Below are 22,635 nucleotides of genomic sequence, written 5' to 3'. Positions count from 1 at the left end.
AGACCGACCAATTCTTGTGTGTCTTTTCTTAAATACAACTAAAGTCAATGTCTTACCATATGCTCACTGGTCATTCAAAATATCTAATTAACAACCTAATAATATTTCATTCCCTTAAGAGCCATATAAACACACATTTTAGGAAAACACTGAAGTTTTCCCAAAGGGTACAATCCTGGCTAATTATCTAATTGCTGTAGATGTTCTTAGTTGACAGAGATGGATTGAAACCATGCTTAAGAATGTTGGAATGCATGATACAGTATCCATACGATAACACATTATGGTGGCAGCCTAATTCTAATCTCTTTAATGAGATTTTTGAGCTAAATACTGTGACTGCTGCGTTCACATTATAAATAAAACGATAACTCTAAGAAATACAGATTAGTATATTAAAGCATCAGGCATTCTGAATAGGGAGTTGCGACAATTACTCTTTGATGGTGCAAAGACCAAAGTTTTAAAAAAAAGGGTAAAAGTCAAACCAACTGACATATGTAAGGACATTTTTTAATTTAATTTGTCACATTATTAACAACTCAGATATCATAGCCCATATGGCACGTCACACTCCCTATAAGAAACACATTTGTATGCACACTGAATGTTTGCATGCTGCAGTTTTCCCAATCTACATACCACAAGATTGAATTTAAAAATCCACAAAACGAAGTTTATTTCAAAATAGTAGCTTCAGTAACTGAATTATATATTTAGTACTGTAGTTAACTGCAAAGAGGTAGCTCCTGTCTGGATGGCTAAAGTAACAAATTATATAATATTTAGATTATATTTTAAAACATCAAAAATACACTGGTGTAATTTTGTTGCCATAAGGAGGTGGAGGTCAATATAAAACAATAATATTACAAATAGCAAAATTAGGAGTTGGTGTTACTAATTTTACACAGATACTATGAGGAGGTTCATGATATGGCACAAATATGCCACTAAACTAGACCAAAAATACAGAACAAGCAGGTATATTGTGAAAACATTCTCTCTACCCGTGTAACTTTCTCCATATTAAGCTTATTTTACTCTACTTTTATTATTTACTAGGTAAGCGAAGGTATTCAGCAGATGCATTTAATGAGCTGATCCTTCCATCTAAAGCAGCAATGATTTATATATGTCTGATGTTTATTAGTGTTTTCTGGTTCCTTTTCTGCAGGAATATAATAATGAGATTGAAGTATTAAAATACATGGACCTGACTGCTTGCAAAGGGACTAGAATGCTAAATAAACATACTTACATTTTCTGAGATCCAGGGAAAGGAATCTCTGTGATGCATTAGAATCACACACATACATCCCAAATACTGTAATTCGTTTTAATTCACTGAAAAAAAAGTACACATTCACTACAGTCCTATTAAGCCCCATTAATTTAAATGAGGCTAAATGGGTGATTGCCTCACGGCTGTTACACCAAGGACTAAAAGCAAACATTCTTCTTAATAAGGACAAGAGTTGTTAAAATATGCACTGAAATTCAATTATTTAATTTAAGCCACAACAGGTGAAATTTTTTAAAGTACGGCTGGTAATGTCGATGGCTACATACAGTCTACTTCACTATCAAGAGTGCAAAGGCAGCCATCTGATTTTAAAAATATTTTTAAAAAACCCAAAGACACATAATAGACAAATCTACACAGCAAATGAAGTTATTATTTTGGCTCTATAGCTTTCTCTTTGGGAATCACTCGCTGTTCGATTCTATATTTTGTTGTTGCTGACTGAAGCAGCATATAACAGTTTTCAGATTAACAGAAACATTTTAAGCTGGCAGTTGAGCCAAATACTGTAACATCACCCCATGCGTATGAGCTGTCTTTACCCTCAACAGCAGCAGCAGCAATCCATAAATGCCTTTGCTAGCATTTTTTTAAAAAATAGGAACTCAAATTTGTGGAGGAAAGCCTTACCTCACAAATAAATAACCTATCCCCATACGTAGCAAAGTCATTTCAACATTCAGGCCTTAAACAGTTTTTTTTTTTTTAACAGTAATAAAATGATTTTAACTTCCTGTTTACTGAAAAATTAGCACAGCTTTTTCTACATGGCATTTTACCTGCCTTTTACTGCAGCTAAAAGCCAAGACACTGTTTAATCCCTGAGCGGGTGTATGGGGAGAAAAAGAATTAAAATCATGGATATAGATTTAAGGCTATTTTAGTGCAGTCTTTTTTTTTCTTTTTTTCTTTTAAAGGGTGAAATGAATCAACAGCCAAGTTCGAGTCCCTGAACTAGGCTTCACCCGAGCTTGCTGTTTCCATTTTTTTTTGTAAATTTTTATTTAAATCTCTCTATTCCAGCAGTTACTAGGCAAAGTTGCTCGACAGACAATGTCTGGCCACCCGCACCTCTCATGACAAATAACCTTATAGTCTCTAACAAGTCTAGATAAAAAAAAACAAACAAACCAAAAAACCCAAACCACTCTCACACACACAAAGCGAGCAGGCAGCGAAGGGAGGGGGAGGGGAGGGGAAGAAGCAGAGCGAGCCTTTATGTCCACACAGAGATCGATGTCTCTTTAAAGCAAGCTCACAGAGGAAATCGGAACAAAATAGACAGTGAAATCGTTACCTAGTGGCAAGCCCTTGTTTAGTAAATGAGAACTTCCCATTGAGATAGCTGTCCAGTCTCTCTACAAAGAGAACTTCAGTCCAGTATCACCACACACAAATATCCTAAGCATATGGCGGCTACTTCTAGTTCCCCCCGAAGTAACACACAGACAGACACACACACACACACAGACACACACACACAGCCCAGCGCTGCTGTCTCTGAAAGTGGGAGAGGCGCTGCAGGCGGAGCTTAGGTCCGACGAAGCTAATCTCTTGTTTCCAAGCTCGGAAGTGCCATCAAAAGCAAACGGACGGGAGGCAGAAAGCAATAGCTCAGGGCTGCGGCCCCTCTGTCAATTTTCAAAACAAAAGCAATTGGGGAACACGTTTTTCACAGTTGCTTATTAGCAACGGAAAGGGGGGGGGGGAACCACACACGCATTGAGAACCTGGAATTACTTTTATAGCGCAGTAAAACGGAGTTATTTAGATATATTTTAGCAGCTGAGCTGTTTGAAAAGTTTCACAGTGTAACTATATGATGTGTTTTCTCTTTAGACCAGGGGTTCTCAAACTGGGGGTCGGGACCCCGCGGGAGGTCGCAAGGTTATTACATGGGGGGGTCGTGAGCTGTCAGCCTCCACCCCAAACCCTGCTTTGCCTCCTGCATTTATAATGGTGTTAAATATATTTTAAAGTGTTTTTTAATTTACAAAGGGGGTCACACTCAGATGCTTCCTATGTGAAAGGGGTCACCAGTACAAAAGTTTGAGAACCACTGCTTTAGACCCACAGAACAAATTCTGATTAATGCCTTTTTATATTCTTGTATTTTATTATGCAATTTGGTTGACGATTTCCTCCCTCCCCTATACATGAAGGACAATTTTTTAAAATAAATAATTTCTTATTTTCTAAGGGCCCACACTAATGGCAAATAAGAAAAAATGTATCTTAGTTTATAGACCCCTTTCAGTGGCTCACACTGTAAATAATTAGGGCCCGATTCTGCTTTCAATTACCTTGGGGGACGTCGACTGACTGAAATGGGAATCCACCAGTCTAAGTGAGGGCAGAATTAGAACAAAAGGTATCTTATGAGCCAAATCCTGCCATTCTTCACTATCAAGCATATTCCACTAATTCTAAAATGATCACTGCGCTTTGTATGTCCCACCTCTGTGTCTGGTACCGGGTCTGTTACAGCTGTCATCTGGAGATCCTGGCTCTTCAGACCAAGCTTTATGAATTTATTTTCATGCTGCCCTGGTGAGATGACGGACTACTGTCCCCATTTTACAGATGGGGAAGTGAGGCACAGAGAGATTAAAGTAAAAAGTATCCACTAACTTTAGTGCTCAATTTGAGACACCTGGCACCTCGTTTTTCATGGTACTTAGCTTTATATAGCACTTTATATAGCTCCCACCGATTGCTCAGCCCTTCTGCAAATCAGACCCCAGGGTCTTAAATCAGACATCCAGAAAATTAAGAACACACGATTAGTGACTACCTGTGAAAAGTTTGGTTTAAGTAATTTGAGTGGTATCATATGGGAAATCTGTGGCAAAGGCATGGATAGAATCCCAGTTCTCTAAAGCAGCATTCAACTACCTTGATCATGAGACCACCTTCATTTTTTCTGTAGTCCCCTGCCTTCATTCACCACACACCTTCCAGCTTCCACAACAAATGAGGCAGGGGTTGACAGGCAACAGTGTCCTTCGCTATACAACACTGATTCAATCCAAGAGCAGGAGCTTCCTGAGAAATGAATGAGACAGCGGTCCTGTGGAAAAAAATACTATGTGATCCTGTAATTAAAGACTTTATTATAATGCATACATAGATGGGGCTGAATTAAGGCTGCACCGAATTTATCTGTTAAAATCTAAGAGGACTCTACTGATCATGTATGTAGTGCTGACACAAAGACCATCCCACCTGCCAAATTTCCTGCTACATAGCTTTCCAAATAAAAAGTTGTCGGAATTTTTTAACATTGGCAAAACAGAGAAACGTTTTCCCTTACTCTTGTTCTTAGAAATGGCTGAACCATTTTCGCTGATTTTTTTTCTTTCAAAAATGCCTGAGACAGACACCCAGCATGTAAAATTTCAGCCCAAATGGTTGAAGTTTGCCAAAGTTGTAAGCAACTGAAAACAGGGTGTAATAATGAGAAGTGTCCGGGGACCTTAATAACAACAAGTGGGGCTACCAGCCCTGACTTCAATATTAATAATGATGATGACAGAAGTTAGTGGGGGCTATGCAGAGGCACAGGGCTTCTGGAAAGATTCTGGAGAATGCACATCTTCGAAGAGTCAAATGCATTACCCCTGATGAAATTATCAAGCAGAAACTTTAGTAGCTGGAACTTGCAGAATTCCAGTTCTCAAATGAGGAAAAAACCCGCACACCTGATGAATTTGACTAGTGCCCTATACATCACATTACATCTATTACAACAACATAAAATTATGGAATATTTTCTCCAATATTTTGGGTCATAAATTAATCTACTGTATAAATTAGACAACATTTTAAATTTTCTTCCATTGTTAATTAAGTATTAAAATTTCAAAAAAATGTAAAGGACTCCACTAATTTGCAGATACAATAATAAACTCAAAATTAAAACTGTCCAAAATATTCATCATATCTTCCTTACCAGAAAGTTGCAATCAGGCAGAATTCATAATTAAAATATACCTAAGCAAGGAAAATGTTACCAATTAAATATTATTTTCTTCATCAAACAAGCTTAGGAGGAGGATGGAAAACTAAAGATTTTGTAAAGACTACTGCCTGGCTGGGTCAGCTGACTTGCATAATGCAGTACACACTAAACTGTATGTGGAAGGGCTCTATGAAGAATATAATTAACTCGCATAATGGCCGTGCACTTGCAGGCCTAATCATTTACTTGGACCGGAGCTGTAACCATGGATTTATATTCATAAATAGCTACTACCTTTTCTGGAATCCTTTTCTTTTTCTGCATACAAGTCAGAGAGTAGAGTCTATTATTTTAATCATTTTACAAACTTTAATTACACTATCAATGTAGCTCAGATTTCAAAATGCTAAATGTTTCAGCCAAGAACCAATGCTAGAAATGGAAAGATTTTCTTTTAACAGAAAAGTCTGACAAATGAAAAGTGACCACCCTATCGTTTTCCAAAAATAAACCACCAGGTTTTTATTTGCAGTACATAGCACTGTAAACAGGCTTCAGAAACCAGTTTCTGGAGTACTGTATTTTTCTTTCCCTCTGACAAGTGTGCACACACACACACACACACACAAAACAGGTTGCAGATTTTACCAACTTAAAGTAACAATCTACATTTTAAGGGTATGGAAAGGAAGAGGAAAATGTGTCAGGATTTGATTGGATTAAAATATAACTTTACTTCTAGTACATGTATGTGTCTCTGTAAAGACACACACTTGCAGTTTAGGGTCTGTTTCTGCTCCGACTGAAGTCTATGGCCAAGCTTCCATTGGCTTCAATGGAAGCAGGATCAGGCCATTAATTATCCAGGAACATTCAACTCAGATCCAGCCTCTGGGTTTCAGTGAGGAAAATCCATTCATTACAAGGAAGTGAGTTTGCTGTACATTTATCTCTGCCTGCTGTGTTATTCCATGTCAGCTGAATTAATCAAAGTTACTCCATCTCCTCCTATGCGATTTAATACTTTTCTGGGATGATCATTCTGATATCATTACTGCATCTTTAAACCTTAGGCTCCTGTGTGATTTAAAAATGCTACTGGGAAGGTGATAGACAAGATTATAGCCTTTTGTGACCACCTTCAATGCTTTGGAATGGTTTCATTGCACTGAGATGCCATGGTAATAGGTATATCAAAAGTACCCAACACAAATAGTCAGAAGTACCTATTAGGTAGTTGTCATAGTAATTTATTGTAGTTTGGTAATAATAACACAGCAAACCTGATGTCCAGATCATACTCCTATACACTCGGGGGGGGCTGGAAATTTTGTGTGGTTCCTTCCCCAGAATTTCTTCTGTATTCTTTTGTCCCCAGAGGAAAAAAGTGGGGGTCCAGCCTCCAAATGCTTTGGATCTCAGGAAACTGCTGGGAGCACAAGTGAAGCACCTAGGCTTCCATAGCAGGCCCAACTCCCTGGCCATTTGGCTCTGCCCAGACCCTGCTAGGTGACTCCTTGTCTCAGGGCATTCTCCAGTAAGGAGGAGAGCTCTACTAACTTTCCTCCTGCAGCACTGGGGGCCAGTGAGAGCTGGGCAGAAATGGCTAAAATGCATTCTCCCAATCCCAGCTACGTCCCGTTTGTCTATCAGTAGGGCACAATCTGGGCCCGAGTTATTCATGTGGGGCTTAAAAATGTATTTCTAGTGGTTAGGTGTTTTATTGACATTTGTGCATGTTAATAAATGGCAGAATAATGAAAATACTGAAGCAAATATATATCAATTTACAGATATAATAAATTGCAACATAAAGATAATATATATTATTGTTGCATCACTAAAATTACAGCATGATGAATTAAGTATTATGCAACAATACAAGCAGGCATTGCCAGACAGGTGTATTTATCTGTTACAGGAGTCTCTATGATTGCCAATATGGGTATGAAGATAACGTGAGGAATAATTAATAGCACAATCAACATCAGAAGTAGAATTGGAATTCAGTAATATTTTTACTAGGGAAACATGAGAAACAGATACAGCCAAGACCATTTTCTCAGTGGGGTTGCACAACTGGGCAAACGTTGTTCGAAAGTGGAACTGTTGTTTCAGGGAGGGGAGCGTGGTACAAAATATTATGACAAGGGGAGTGCTCTAAGTGAGGATAAGTTGGCATGAGGAACAGATGGAGTATTCAATAACAGGAGGTTATTAATACTACAGTTTGGTATTCTCTACACTACCTCACGAAGGGACTCATATGCTTGCTCTTTTCTTCTTGTTTGTAGGCAGGCTAGCAAATAATACGGATTGTAAGTAATGCTGTAATTTTTTCCACAGAAAAAGTTGCCTTTTTATTTCATGGAGGAAAATTTCATATTTCACAGGAAAACACCGAGGACCAGATCCTCCGTTGATGTAAATCAGCATAATTCCATTGGTTTCAATAGAGCTATGCTGAGTTAAACCTTTTGCGGAACCTAAATTTTGTAGACACATTTTAATGGCCAGTACCAAATAAAGAATAATGTACTAGAAAAGCATCATGATCTACCTGAAAAGAGAAACAAAGACACCTCACTCACCTTTTAAGTTATTAGAGCTTTACTTTATTAATAATCATGTTTTTTCTGAGGACTTGTGGGGAGGGAGGGTCAGATTCTTTTTTCCTCCTTTCTTTCTCTGGTTTGTTTGTTCTTTTGCAGCTGGAACAAGAAGCCAGTGTTTTCTTTTCTCTTCTCTCTTATACTGTTCTCAGTGGTCTGGTTGTAGGCTCCCTATGAGCAAAACCAGGAGCAGACCAGCTGACTCCAACTCAGGCTCCACATCTCCTACCTTGTATACGCTCACTGATCCTTCAATCACAGCCGCATCCCTCAGACTATAACCTGCACATGCCCCGTATATGAGAAATGTCCACAAAATTTAACATTTTCTGTGAAATCTTTGATGATTATAGAAATAGTATTTTGCAGTAGTGGATTCTGATATGGTAGTCCTATGGCATTTATTCAATGGTAGCGCTATTTAACAACATATTTAACTATATTTCAATACTGAGAGGTGTTGGATTTTCCAGGTCACCAAAATCAGTTTCTTTGCTTCTTAAGAGTCAGCTTTTTTTGCACAGTGAGTGCATATGCTGTGGCAGAATAATATATTGTTTAAGAGAAGTATATCTGTTAAGAGTTGTATGTTTCAATTATGCACCAGACATTCGCAGGAATAGATCTAATCACAAGGGCATGACCTTGGGGCATTCACAAATTAGAATGCACAAGTGTGCTTTCGCAGAAGGTACCTGAATGAGGAAGTTTTATGTATTGTATTTTAGCAGTGATCCAACATATTCTGTGATTAATTTTAATGTGAAGAATGGGGTTCTACAATGTTCTTAGTTTTTGTGATGGGATTTATTTAGGGTGACCAGACAGCAAGTGTGAAAAATCGGGACAGGTGGTGGGGGTGGGGAATAGGAGTCTATATAAGAAAAAGACCCCAAAATCAGGACTGTCCCTGTAAAATCGGGACATCTGGTCACCCTAGATTTATTTCAGATATTCCTGCCCCATGTTGAACTAACATGCAAACTTTCCTTATTCTATTGTGAGTATCAGTGCTGGGTATTTCACACAGGCGTCACTTTGCCTCACTAGAAAACTTGCACTGTTCAGATGAATTTTAATGTTTCAGTCATTTTAAGACTGTCACAAAATTTTGAAATCATGAAATTTACAATTTTTTATGATTCAAGCATCTCCCTAACAGTATTAATCTCAACATTGGAAAAAATGTCCCAATGCATAAAATCAGAAAGTAAAATAGGTTATTAATAAAAGTAAAACTGATTGGTCTATTTTCATTGGTCAAGCTGAGTGAAATGCAAAAAAGTAAGGTAACAGTATAAATGGTGAAAGTTAAAAATATAATTTCAATAATCAAAGATACTATATGCAATACAAATAGGACAATTTTTTAAACTTGTATGATTTTAATATGGCCATGTACTAAAAATTACACCCTGCCTCCCCACCAAAAAAAGCCAAAACTCTATTTTCTTCAGATTCCTTGATCTCTAACCTAACCCAATGGAATTTAATGGTTTTCAAGACCTTTCTTACAACACCAATAGGAAATTAGAAGCTGTCCCATGTAGATAATATGTGCTAACTCTAGTGACATCTAAAGAATAAAGGACAACTTCCTTTGAGAGAGAGAGTTTCTAACAGAAGGAAGTTAAGATTTTCTTGTTAACATGAAAGGGGATGACCATTTGGGGGAGCAATTCTGGAATGGTTCTGAGGATGAATATGTAAGGCAAAAAACGGAGGAAGAATAAATTACATAAGAAGGCCATTGACTCTTAAAAAGAGGTGTTAGCAATAAGAAAAGTCAATTTAGGGGTCAGACAATACAGAGGGACCTTGGCTAACTATAGAAGGGAAGGCTCAATGAATTCTCAGAAACAGATTAAAATTCCATTTGATGAAGATGAATTTCAGTTGTCTTAATTTAGTGTTAGCAAATCATCCAGGTAATAGAAATTGTGGATTCACTCCCTTCTCAAAGATGCAACGAATATGGCCAAGATCAGTAAATACTATGGGGACTCTTCTGGAAATATGAATTGCCAATACAGAACTGGAAATGCCTGTGATGTGCTGGCTGAATGAAGAAATGGAGTTATGTTTCCTTTAAACCAATAATCACAAAAGATTGTGATGTGAAGTTAAGTGCATTGCTAGATTAAGGGTCTCCAACCTCGATCTTGCCCTCTTCATAAATAAGTTAAAAACACAGGGTCAGAATGGGATTAAATCATCCACATTTATTGATTACCATGGAGTAAAAGGAATCAATTCACTGGGTAAACTCACCCAAGGGTACAGAGTATATAGCTCCAATCAAGAGGAGTTTGTGAACTAGGTCCAACAAGGCTTGTGTTCTGGTTGATGAAGAAGAGAAGACATGGCTGAGGGGGAGAAGAAAACTATAGAGAACCATGACTGGACGACATCCATGGCTCATCTGTTCATAGTGGAACAAGTCCAGACCTAAAGATACAATTACAGCCTGCCCCAGATGAGTGAGTCCCTTCTGGACCGGCAAATCTTCTTTGGGACTTGGTATTATTTGAGGCAGAGGAGAAATAGCATTTTCAACTGTACCTATGTCCAGAACTGAAGCACCCTTGGGAATTTAAAGAGTTAAAGGTATTTTGTAGCCTAGTGCTATCCCTGGAAGGTTTGTATCTCTGAGAGAACCAATTTTTATCCCTCTGCTGACGGAGAAACTGGAGCTTGTTCAAATCTCTATGAGTTGCAGAGACAGCAGACTGAGGCTGTTGGTGCCAGCAAAGCCCTTAAAGAAACAGGATTAGGCATTAAAAGGAAAAAAAATGCCTAGGATGAGCCCACAGTCATGTGGGTCTGACTGCCAATCCAGATGTCCAGTCCAAGACTGAAAACTCATATTAGAAAATTCTTTTACATATAATGAAAGAAAATGATACTTTAACAAAATGAATTGCCACTACATTTACTTCCATAGAGCAAGATTCTGGCATGCTAGCATTGAACAGTAGTTTACTTCTCATATATGACATCAGTGGGATTACTCAGCATAAGTATGGTTGACAGATCCAGTCCCACACTGATCTGTTTTCAATGTGCGATTTCTTTTTAAAATGACAACAGTGTAAAACAGATGTTCTTTGTTATGATGTACTCCATATACACAGAAATAGCGAGTAAAATAACATAAAGGCACAATAAAAAACTGAACCCATTTGAAGGGACTAAAAAAATCCAGAAGGTTTGTAATGGCTAAAACAACTCTAGAACCTCTACCTCTTTGAATTCAGTTCAGTTTGGTAGTAGCAGAAAGAGTTACTATCAAATGGCTGTTCAGGGGCCTATGTGGAATGAGTAAGTGGCCTCAAGGAAGTTCCCATTGGGATGTGTCTACAACTTTGTTGGTAGTCTCAGCAGAAACTGAGGACTCAGGGGACCCGGAGGACAAAATTTAGAAATATGTAAGTGGTGCAACTTAGTTTTTCTTATACTAACTTAGACTTAGGCCTACTTATGTCCACTAATACTCTTAAAGTTTAGTGTGACCAAATTCATATGCCAAGGGGCCAGAAGAAGGTAAAAGTTATAGCAGAGTATGAAATATATCCAACTGAAACTTCAGTTTGACTTTGAGAAGGCAGAATATAACTCTCCAATATGGAATATACATATATATGATACTGGTGTAAGTCCTCTACCCTGGTGAAAAGTACTTGGGATTCTTGCTGACCACATATAATCAAAATCTTGATTTTTCATCTTCCCTGGAAAACAGCTTCTCCAACAAAACAGTGCCCTTTTGATCAACAGCATTTCCAGCAATACAGTACTAACACTAAGTGGCTGCCAGCTATTGAATCATCACACCACTTCCTGAAACACCCTGGGTTTTCTTTGGCATTCTCCCTTTGAAGCACTGACTGATCAAGTCCAACCCAAAACTGAAATAATGATTAGATCACAACCTAAATCTGTATGGATGCAGAATACTGTCTGTGACTTCGCAGCTACCATTATTAACTCAGATATTACAGTAGACATAGCATATGTATTTGCAGATAAAGTATATATTTGACAGAGTGACATCAGTGTGTTTTGGTTATTTAAAATGACAATAAAACCCATCCAGAGATAATTACATAATTATTTCAAGTACTGTATTTAGTGCGCTACAGTAGAAATGAGTACTGAAATCTGATAGCACAGAAGTGTTTTACTAATTCATTTAATTTTTCCTTGCCTCTTTTAAAAAAACTATTCATAGATTATTATACACAAGCGCGAACATAATTTATGATAAATAAGAGAATTCTGAATCGCCCACTCCCCTGGGCCTAAATAAATAAATAAATAAATAAACAAACAGAAAAACCACACGGAGGCAAAAATAATAGCAAAAAAGCGGAATATGATAAAAGTCCAGTCTACAGTTATAACAGATGAGGAGGTTTAATATTTCATAGATATGCATACACACCTACTATTGTCTATATACACACACATATTACATAGTGTGTGTATTCATTTATCAGCATAACATATAAATATACAAGATTATACACACAGACACACAAACTCCTTGCTCCGCCCCGAGGTATTAATTTAGCCAGTAGTCAGGCATTCCAATAGAAGATATTTTCATGGGGAGTCTATCTTTCCTTTCCTTTCTTTTTTAAAAACAGGAACAAATGAAAGTCGAATCTTGTGTGACTTTTTAGCCACTCATCCCCCCCCAGCTGCTGCCTTGATTGCTGAAAAGGAAGCTAAGAGAAATGCTTACTGCTATGCAATACCACTAAGAAACAATTACAAACTAAAAGAAAATCAGTGTATACAATCATTTAAAGATGGTACTGTAACTCTGTGTCCTCCATGTATATTGAAAATGTTAGCTCTGAATTTTTGAATAATGTAATGAAAGAACTAAATAGGCTGCTATCCTACACAACCCTACAAACACAAGGCTTGAACTTGCCATTCTTACTTAGGTCGAGAAATGTCTTATTATGAAAGCAGTTCCACTGCAATTGGTGATCACTGATACCAATTTGTTTACTAGTAGTATTTATTGCCAAATACTCTATAGTACTTTGCATTAGACAATAACTCAGTTCATGAAGCGTTATCACTGCAGTATGTTAAGAGTAAGTAACACTTTTTTATCTTAACTTTATTACTGGATAAACTCTGTAAGGGCCTGTCTTCACAAAGCAAAGAAACAGCTGCAGGGATACTGATTTCATGAAGTGATTTGCTGAGTGGCTGTCCTTGCAGTCGTTTAGCTCATCTACACAGTAATGACAATTAGACAGAACTGTTTTGTTGCATTCACAGGCAGCGTACCTTATAATCACTGTTGTACAAGTGGCTTCTGTACTTGTGAAACCGCTGTCTCATAAAGCCCAGTACTGTTGGTGGTAACAGCAAATTTGGAGCAATTTTCAAAAATTAGGCACTGCAGTGTGGGGTGGATTTTGAAGAGTTTGTGAGCTGGAGCAACACTTGTGGTTTCCTATACACACTGGGGGGAAAAACACTAGACAGTGCACCATTCGGCAAGACGTAGGCTAAAAACTCGATTCCAGGTGTTGCAAAACTAACACCAAAATGCAAAATGCCTGAAACAACTATTGTTTGTGGATGCAAGGTTTTATACATGTGTTGCAAGGTGAAAGTGTTCCAAACAATGGTTTCTTATAACATTTTTCAGCTTAGTGTAGAGAGCTCTCAATAGAAAATTTTAATACTAGAGTTGAAATCTAGTATTCGAAACATACCAAATGTCTGGCCTGCTGTAAACAAAAAGCTGTAAAATAAATACCAAAAATATGAATATGCCCTTTAAAAATAATGTAAAACCAAGGAATGGTCTTAGCTTCTAAATACAGGTGTAATGATTGAACCATGCTATTTATCTTCCCGCTTACATTTTCTTCATGTACTTCTTCACTATAGAACTGATTTATTTTAATATACATGCTGTACAGTAATACAGTATATATTACTTTCTACTTGATCATTATAGGGGTGTATTAATGTGAAATGTTGCATGCCAGGTCACAAATATACATTATTAAAACAATTAGTATCCGCGGCACTAATGCCACTAACACACTAGTGAGTAAGTCAGTCCAGTATTTGAAAGATTTTAATTTAACAACCTGTTCTATAGAACATCTTAGAGCTCAATAGCTTTTACCTCTGATACCATTCCTTTCCTACACCAAATTCTGAGGTGCTATTCTGGCCCTATGTACTCCTCAGTCCAGAAGCGCTGAATGCCTATTGATTTGGGAATCACTCTGTTAATTTGTATTAGTTTGTACACAAAACTGTAAATGCTTGTACAGCACGATGGGTGCAGCAAAGTTCAGGCAACCAGACGTGCATGCATAAAAAGGAAATACTAGTTTGTCTTTGGGAACAGGTTTGTAATGTTTTTAATTAAAATGATTTGATATGCATGTCACACATTGTGACTAGTACAAGGTACCTTACAGATATAATGGTTAACTTATATATAAGTGTAATGTAGACGCATTTTTGGGAGACAATATATTCTACTGAATCTTAATAATAAATAAATGTATGTAACTAACATATACATGACTATATTAGCTCTTTCTGCAATGCAGTAGGAGACCTGGAAACAAGAGAGAACAGTTTGAATATGCTTGTACTGTGCTGATCTTTAACTAAAGTGGCTTCTGAGACCCATGACCCAGAAAGGTTAAAGTTTATGTCTTTCCCAGAGGCTGCACCTACATGATTAACATTACAGAGCAACCTACATCAGAAAGAATTATAACAAGAGAAGACTAAGCAATAATTCATGGAGATAATAAATGGTTTGTATAAGAAAAAAAACTATTCAGTTCAAATAGAGTAATTTGATCAATTTACCTTTTATGTTTGCTCCAAAACTCCCTTCTCAATTTTTTTAGTGGTTTGAGAAGAAAAAGGAGGATTTGTGTGTGTGTTTGTGCGCGCACACACACCCTTTTAAAATCAAAACCAGAGCCAAGGACTTTCAATCTAGTCCTGAACCTCTCCTGAAAAGAGATTTCCAATTGTGCTGAAATCTATGGAGGTTTTGTGATGTGGACAGATGTCTACCAGGCACTAGGTTGAGGTCATCTAACTCATCTCATTTATGACCCAAGTCTGATTTGAGTCTAGTCTCCAGACTCTAAAGGTCTGGGCAATTACCCTCTGCATCACCTACCTCCTTAATTTCTTTCTCTTTGAAAAAAATGGAAAGGGGAAAAATACAAGTCAATCATTTGCTTCACACAAAATTACCTGGAATGTTTTCCTAATCAACACACACTACTGCAACACAGGGATGACATGATGCTCATAGAACAGAGATATTTTTGGTGATTCATCAGAATTATTTCTCACAATATATTCTCTGGGCTTTCCATGTAATCTGACACTTAAAAGGTAATTGTCTATTATTTCCCAAACATCTAGCCAAAAAGATACCAAGTATTCATACATAAAATATATTCCAAAAGCAATTTTACTATATTAATTGAATTAAATTGCTGTAAGTTTTACATATTTATATAAACCATATTCTCAATAAATATTTTTCAACTACTTATTTCTTTAAACATTCAAAGTTAGATGCCATTCTGATCTGATATCATTTATACTGCTAGAGGAAAAGATAAAATTGGGTCTAGCAAAGCTGGAGGCAAAATACTGCAATGGATGACAAATATTCCTGGTGTATACATCAGTGGAACAACTGACTCCTCAGGGCACTGACTACACACTGCTGGGCACAGAATGGATTCAGAGGAGACTCCATATTCCTTTGTTAGAATCAGTACATGTAAGATCTGCAACATTCAACCAGCACATTTTACAACCATAGCTATCTGCCCTATTCTCCCTTCCCCGCACACCTCGCCCAAATAAAACCTGCCAAAGACGCATGAGTGAAATGTTTGCACAATGTGGCTCCATTTTTTAAAAATAGCAGTTTTAAGCTGCTGTATTGATTCTGAATACTAAATTTTCTGAATCTTTTCCCTTTTGGTGTGCTGCAGGATAGTCTAAATTTCTACATCTAATCTCCATCCATTGTTTTGATCGCCAATGTTTCCTTTCAGTTCTAAAAAAAAAGGTTTTGGACAGGAGCATTAGTAGCTTCCATTTGCCCTGTGGAGAATCAGGAAAATATGTCACTGTGCATTATTGTATTGTCTTCATAGATCAAGATTTCTCTTAGTACTTTTATAATTCCACTAACGGGAACAATTGCTTTGAGCATTTGCTACTTTGCCTGGTAAACTGTAATCATGTAGGACACTAGAATGAACTAATATTAACATGCTATATTTCACATTGTTTTTTTTCCTTATCTACGACTGGCGAAAGAAACGCACTGAACAATTTTTAAAAATAAAATTACATATTACACACAGCATATAGATAACACTAGAGGGAACTGTAAGATGTAAGGGTATGCAAGCATCAAGGGATTTATTTATCATCAAGGTAACTATAAAAAGGAATTACAAGTGGATTGTGATATCTGAAGTCTAAGATAGAGTTTTAGATTACAGTTCTCCTGCACTGTATTCTTACACACTGAATAAGAGTAAACTACAATTCCATATTCTGTTTACTGTATATACAATTGTTTATTTCCAGTGTAGAAGGACTGCTTTATGCCGAAAATGAGAAAAATCACAATTTAGGATTTTTTTTGAGAGAGAGTTCACGCCAAACACCGCCAAATAGAATTAGGAATAAACTTTCTGTATGGGCAGGTTAGTCCATAAGTGCCCACTAAACTCTTTCTTGAACCTGTCCTGCAAAAGATATTAGATTAGATTCATAGATATTTAGGTCAGAAGGGACCATTATGATCATCTAGTCTGACCTCCTGCACAATGCAGGCCACAGAATCTCTAAAATATCTGATACTGGTCAGCATCAAAGGCTACTGGCTTAGATGGGCCACTGGTCAGATTTGGTGTGCAAACTCCTCGTTCCTAAATTCCTTCCTTCGTAGATAGATGAAACGTAGAAGTTTTTCAGTTGCACTGTGAGTTCTGGTTCTGCAGGTGTCCAAACAAACTCAAGTATCTTGGTATTTATTTCAAGGACTTTTGTTGCTTCAGGGAACCACTTACAGAGGTCAAAGTAATACAAGTACTGGTATTTGGTATTCCAAAGTAGTCAAAGCTAGAAATTATCATTGAGTTGATCACCATGGCCTGGTCTGCATGCTGATGAGCCTCAGGTGGAAGTTCTGCTACCCATTTCTTATGGGTATGTAGAAGATGTGATGAATCCAGAAGGAATTTAGAGATACATACCATCTTGCAATTTGGGGCACAGATGGTTTCAGTTGAGGGTGAGGATATGCTGTTGGTTAATTCTTCAAATGTCAATATCATTGTCCTTTTGCTTGGGTTTAGCTCCACCATCTTTCCTTCATCCAAATTATCCTCTTACTTACACACTGGTAAACACCTGGGAGAGTGTACAGCTTTTATTGGACGTTTAGAGCTAGGTATTTTCCATCCATTTCTGGCATTTAATTTCTGACATTGAAGTTAATGACATCTCTGGATCTCTTCCTCTGGACTGAAAATGGTCTTGTAAGTCAAGGATCAGCCCCTCTGTTTCCTCCTACTATTCTTGGTTTTTTGCCACTTCATAAGCTCTAAAAAGACCCCACATTTAGCACATCATGTCCCATCTCTCAACTTCCTACAAAAACATTCCTTTCATGAATCCTTCTTATGTTGAACTCAGCTCCAAAACAGCCTCCCCAACTTCTCACAGTTTATTGGAATTTGACAATTCCTTCCGGAGGGCAAGGAACTTCTGTTTTTGTGATCTGCAAAGTGCTCTGTGCACTAACAGTGCTGTATACTTAATACTGTAGTTATGAGACATGGATCAAGGCACAAATGATGGATTGGTCCATGGTCATTCACAATCAATTCTATTTATTAAGAAAACAGTAGTTTTCTGTATTTTAGTGGGCTGTATTTTGTAGGCTAGAAAAATAAACATTTATTCTTTAAAGATCAAACCCCGAGTCCAGTGAATTCAAAGGAAGTTTTGCCGTTGACTTCAGTATGATCAGGGCTTGGCCCTGACATATCACATGGAAAATCTTCTATGAAATTTTGAAATTAATTATTTACTGTTTAAAATAACAATAATTAATTCAAGCTAACTTCAGCTTCTCAGATGCGAATTAAAAAAATGTAAGAACAGCCTACAGAAAAAAAAACAAAAATCACTATTATCCAGACAAGTGTTTTTCAGTCTGTAAAAATTAAGAGACGAAGGGGATTTTAATTAAGCATCTAACAAATAGGAGTGGACAGCATACATCTGTGTGCCAAAATGAATTCTAATTCACAGTTGCATTAGAAGGTTGAAAGATTTTCAGTAATATAAATCCATATTTTATTAACATGTTTGCTGTAGTTCAAGGAATAAAATATAGCTTCTTAAAACACAGTTTTAAATCAATGTACTGTACATTAACTTGGTTGCTGGACTATTTTAAAATTTACAATTGCAGATAATTACAACAATCTGATATAAATTATCCAGGCTAAATTATCCCATTACAATTGAGCTACTTGTAGGGGGTAGTGCAGAGGCACATCACCTCACCAGATGCTCCTGGGGCACAATGCTTTTAGGAACAGAGTGGCAACTGTGCAAACCTAAAATTGGGTGCAGCACACATGCAGCTTCACAGACCAGCATAGAGGGAGGATGGGATCATAGTTCTGACCCTTCCTCACCCTCTCAGGGGAAACCAGCATCAGCACTAGCCTAGAGCAGTCATCCTGCTCATGAAGTGTAAAGACCTTTTGCATGCAGTTACAAGGAATGGAGGCTCCTTGCACCTCTCCCACTTTGTCACAGGGACTGAGCACAGACAGGCCTCTTCATCCTGTTTTACATTTTACCAGTTAAAATTAACCAAATGCCAGTTAAATTTGATGACTGTTAAAGAAGCTCAGTAGATTTATTTGGCTAAGAAAACAAGTTCTTCATTAGCTGCATTTACATCCCCACCCCCACAACATATTCAGATTAAGGAGTTACTTTTAACAGTTATCCATGTTTAATATTTCAGAGATGCAGGGTTAACCACTTCTCATTAGCACAAAGGTGGTACAGATGCTTTCTTGGTCTTCTCCTGACTGGAGACTGATATAGGGATCTGACTAATAAAGTACCAACTTCAGATGCAACTTACAAATTCAGTCTCTCAGAAGAAATTTGGAATGACTCACAAGTATAGGTTTTGGACAGCCCAAAGAAATCTTAAAGTACTCTTTTTATTAGTGCATCACTAGATTTTTGTGCTGACTATCATGAGTAATCACATATGCTTTAATTTCTTAGTGTTAATTAAACTGGTAGCATCTAAAACAATAAGAAAAGGAGTACTTGTGGCACCTTAGAGACTAACCAATTTATTTGACAGGTTTCAGAGTAACAGCCGTGTTAGTCTGTATTCGCAAAAAGAAAAGGAGTACTTGTGGCACCTTAGAGACTAACCAATTTATTTGAGCATAAGCTTTCGTGAGCTACAACTCACTTCATCTGTCTTCTGCAGTTTCCACAGTATGCATCCGATGAAGCGAGCTGTAGCTCACGAAAGCTTATGCTCAAATAAATTGGTTAGTCTTTAAGGTGCCACAAGTACTCCTTTTCTTTTTGCGAATACAGTCTAACACGGCTGTTACTCTGAAATCTAAAACAATCTATTCTGATTTTACCATATTTATTCATGTATTGCATCTTTCTAAATCTCACTTTTGTAATGAAAGCTATTACTTACATGATGGGCTAGGTCCTCAGCTGATGTGAATGTGCCCATTTACATTCGCTGAAAAGTTATCCCTACGTATTTGCATATAAGCCAAAATTGATGCCAAAGCAAGGCAACTTTGGGTGGAAGTATGAGAAGAATCCTGCTATATGCAAGTCAAAGAGAAGACCACCAGTCCTACTCCAGCTCATGACAAACTAGCTACTCATAGTCTTTCCTCAAAGTTTTTTGAAATGTTGGAACAGGTTAGTATAAAAGGTAAAACTGTTCTCACATAGCTTTAACTTCTATGACCAGCATATATTAGCAAATCTATTGACTGATCTCACTGACCTTCGTAACAGCAAAGATATTATACGTTTACAGAGATTAATTCTTCACCAGTGTGAACATCTGGCAAATTGCATAAGGAGTGAGAGTGTGGATTTTATCTGATGTATGCTCATTGGGGAAGAGCGGGAGGCCTACTTCAATCTTGAGCTGCTATGTGCAGAAGACAGGGTGGGATGAACAGGGAAGTCTGTAGGCAGGTCATTGTTTTTAAGACGTGCTTATGCTAGAATTAGTTTTGACGATTTACACAGCATTCATACACGAGTGCATGCACTAATCAATATATGCTGTATAGAGATGCCTTAAATTCAGTGACTTTCAAGCCATGTTTTTCAATAAATAATCCACTATTTTTTTCGAAATGTGTAATATGACTTGTTTCCTGGATTTATGTATCTGATTAAATATTATACCAAATATTTTGTATTCAATTATACCAAAAATTGATTGCTCATATACCTAGTTCAGTCTCCCAATAAAAACTCGTTTTGTCTTGCATCTTTCATTGCTAACCTTCATACATCATACCATTTCATTTACTAAAGATCAAGTAACTAATTAAAAAATTTGATGCTCAGACTTTTTTTCTCAAGTCCTGTATATTTAGCCTGTTGGAAAACCTGGGCAATTTTAGTCTAGTGATCTATTTCCAGGTTTCATACAGCAAAAGAAAAAGGCTATTGTTACAAGATGTACTTTAGCAAAGTTTATAAACATCTACTGCAGTGCTTTGAGGAAAGGATGTTAGAGGCACCTGAAAGCCTATCCAAAGTGAAATTATGGCTAGTAAGAAGTGTGTTGGTGTTCAAAAACCAATTGGATAGCTGCTTAGATCTCTTTTAAAAATCTGTTACCTATATTTAACAATACAACTTAACCATTTTGTTACAGATGTTCACATAGCAATATCTGTTGTGATTCTTCCATACATGACACAATCTGGTAGATTCACAGAAATTAGCAGTATTTCCTAAAGCATCTCTATTAGCAAGCACAGAAATATCATGATTCACTGGTGTACTTAATATGTTCAAAAAGCACTTTTTGGAAAGCTTCAATATATACTAATTCACATACATGACATATTTTGCTCAACACCTGTACTGATACAGCAAGGAAGTACATTGCCCTTCAAAATTTGCTCCTTGGAAGCAGTGGCGGATTTCGAGTTAGTGGGGCCCTGTGCTCAGCTTCATTTTTGGGGCCTCCCCCGGGGGGGGGGGGGAGCATTCTCTCTTATCTCTTCCCCACCCTCGCCCCCGCCCCCGGTTTTTTTCATTCTTTTTTTCCCTCCATCCTCCTCCTGGGGCTCAGGGCTGGGGGTGAGGGCGCTGGGAGGGAGTTAGGATGCAGGAGTGGGCTGGAGGTGGAAGGTCTGGGTAGGAGTTAGGGTGTGGGAGGGGGCTCAGGGATGGGGGGGCTGGGAGGGAGTTAGGGCGCGGGAGGGGGCTGGAGGTTGGGGTGTGGAGCACTTACCTGGGGCAGCTCCTGTTTGGGGGGGGGGGGAAGGAGAGGGAGGGGGCTCCGCGCGGCCCTGCGCTTGCCTGCAGGCACCGCCCCCCACAGCTCCTATTGGCCATGGTTCTCGGAGCCGCCTCCGCCCCACCCCCCGCCAGGCGCCCGAGGCCTTCCCGCCCCTTTCGGAATCTGGCCCTGGGAGCGGCGGCCGGAGGACTCAGGAGCGGCCGGGGCAGCTGCGCAGCTGGCGGTCGGAGGGAAGCGGCCGCCCTGGGCTCCTTCTGAGTCCTGCGCCCGCGTTCCTGGCGCTCCCGCCGCCTGCACCGCCCGCCTGCTCCCCTGAGGCTGCAGGGGAGCCCCCTTCCCTGCTCTCCTGCCTCCCACAGCTTCTGCCCCCGCGGCCCCCCCCAACCCCTGCAAAGCAGCCTGAGTGGGGGGCCCCATGCCAGGGCACCCTGTGTTTCGTGGTAAATCCGCCCCTGCATGGAAACCATCTTCTCACGTTAAACAATCGTTTTTAAACCAAGGTTGTGCAGCAGCGTGTAGGTAACCTTATATTGGAAAACTTGAGTGGAAGTCTGACGTGTGATTTGTCACTCTAATAATTTAAATATAGTTTGAACAATTCAATATTGCTATAAAATAAAGATCAGTTTAAATTGCACTAATAATCACTGGTATTAATATAGCTGACATCTTAATAGAGATCAGTTTTAATCAATTTAAATAAGAATGTAACGTATTGCATTTTATCTGGCATTAAATAAAAACTATTACAAATGAAAAATGTGGCTGTGTGATTATCAAATGTTTTAACACAAATAATGTCTGGAAGTATTAAAGTAGAGATGGCATAGTTATAACTGATGGCATTTTCATTCCTAATCCCTATTTTTAGATATACTAGAATTAAAAAATAATTGTTTTGTATTAAATGTGTTTGCACTTTATCATCTCAGCCCCCACGGATCAAACTGCAGTACTGTTGTCTAAAAGAAGAAAGGATCTAGGTAGGTTCTAGTATAGGGCTCTGATCTGAATGGAAGAAAAATCAAAGACCAGAATGGCATTAAGGCTGGGGTATTTTTAAATTTGCAATTAGCATATCTATAATTTGCCAGGATGGATGGCTCTGGTATTTAAGCTTCTGTCTCTTTTACATGAA

General features: G+C 38.1%; 1 protein-coding gene across 15 annotated transcripts in view; it reads right to left on the bottom strand.

Annotated features, from left to right (window-relative positions):
• The window catches only part of CTBP1 (C-terminal binding protein 1), a 431,872-nt gene that overhangs the window by 95,718 nt on the left and 313,519 nt on the right, over positions 1–22,635 (bottom strand). For 2 of the 15 annotated variants that reach the window (XM_084626464.1, XM_084626453.1), the window contains exon 1: positions 2,604–2,811. The exons of 6 other annotated variants lie outside the window; for them this stretch is intronic. In XM_084626464.1, the coding sequence (XP_084482590.1) occupies positions 2,604–2,643 (40 nt within the window). In that variant the 5' untranslated portion in view covers positions 2,644–2,811. Of the gene's footprint in view, positions 1–1,261; positions 1,348–2,603; positions 2,812–22,635 lie in introns of those variants that run through there. 7 more of the 15 variants (XM_084626451.1, XM_084626465.1, XM_084626462.1 and 4 more) reach the window with 6 other exon arrangements.

The sequence above is a fragment of the Lepidochelys olivacea genome, assembly GCF_965140295.1.
Source record: "Lepidochelys olivacea isolate rLepOli2 genome assembly, chromosome: 4".
Classification (NCBI taxonomy): domain Eukaryota; kingdom Metazoa; phylum Chordata; order Testudines; family Cheloniidae; genus Lepidochelys; species Lepidochelys olivacea.
Note: the sequence above shows the minus strand (reverse complement) of the source record. Positions and strands in the feature narration are given on the sequence as shown.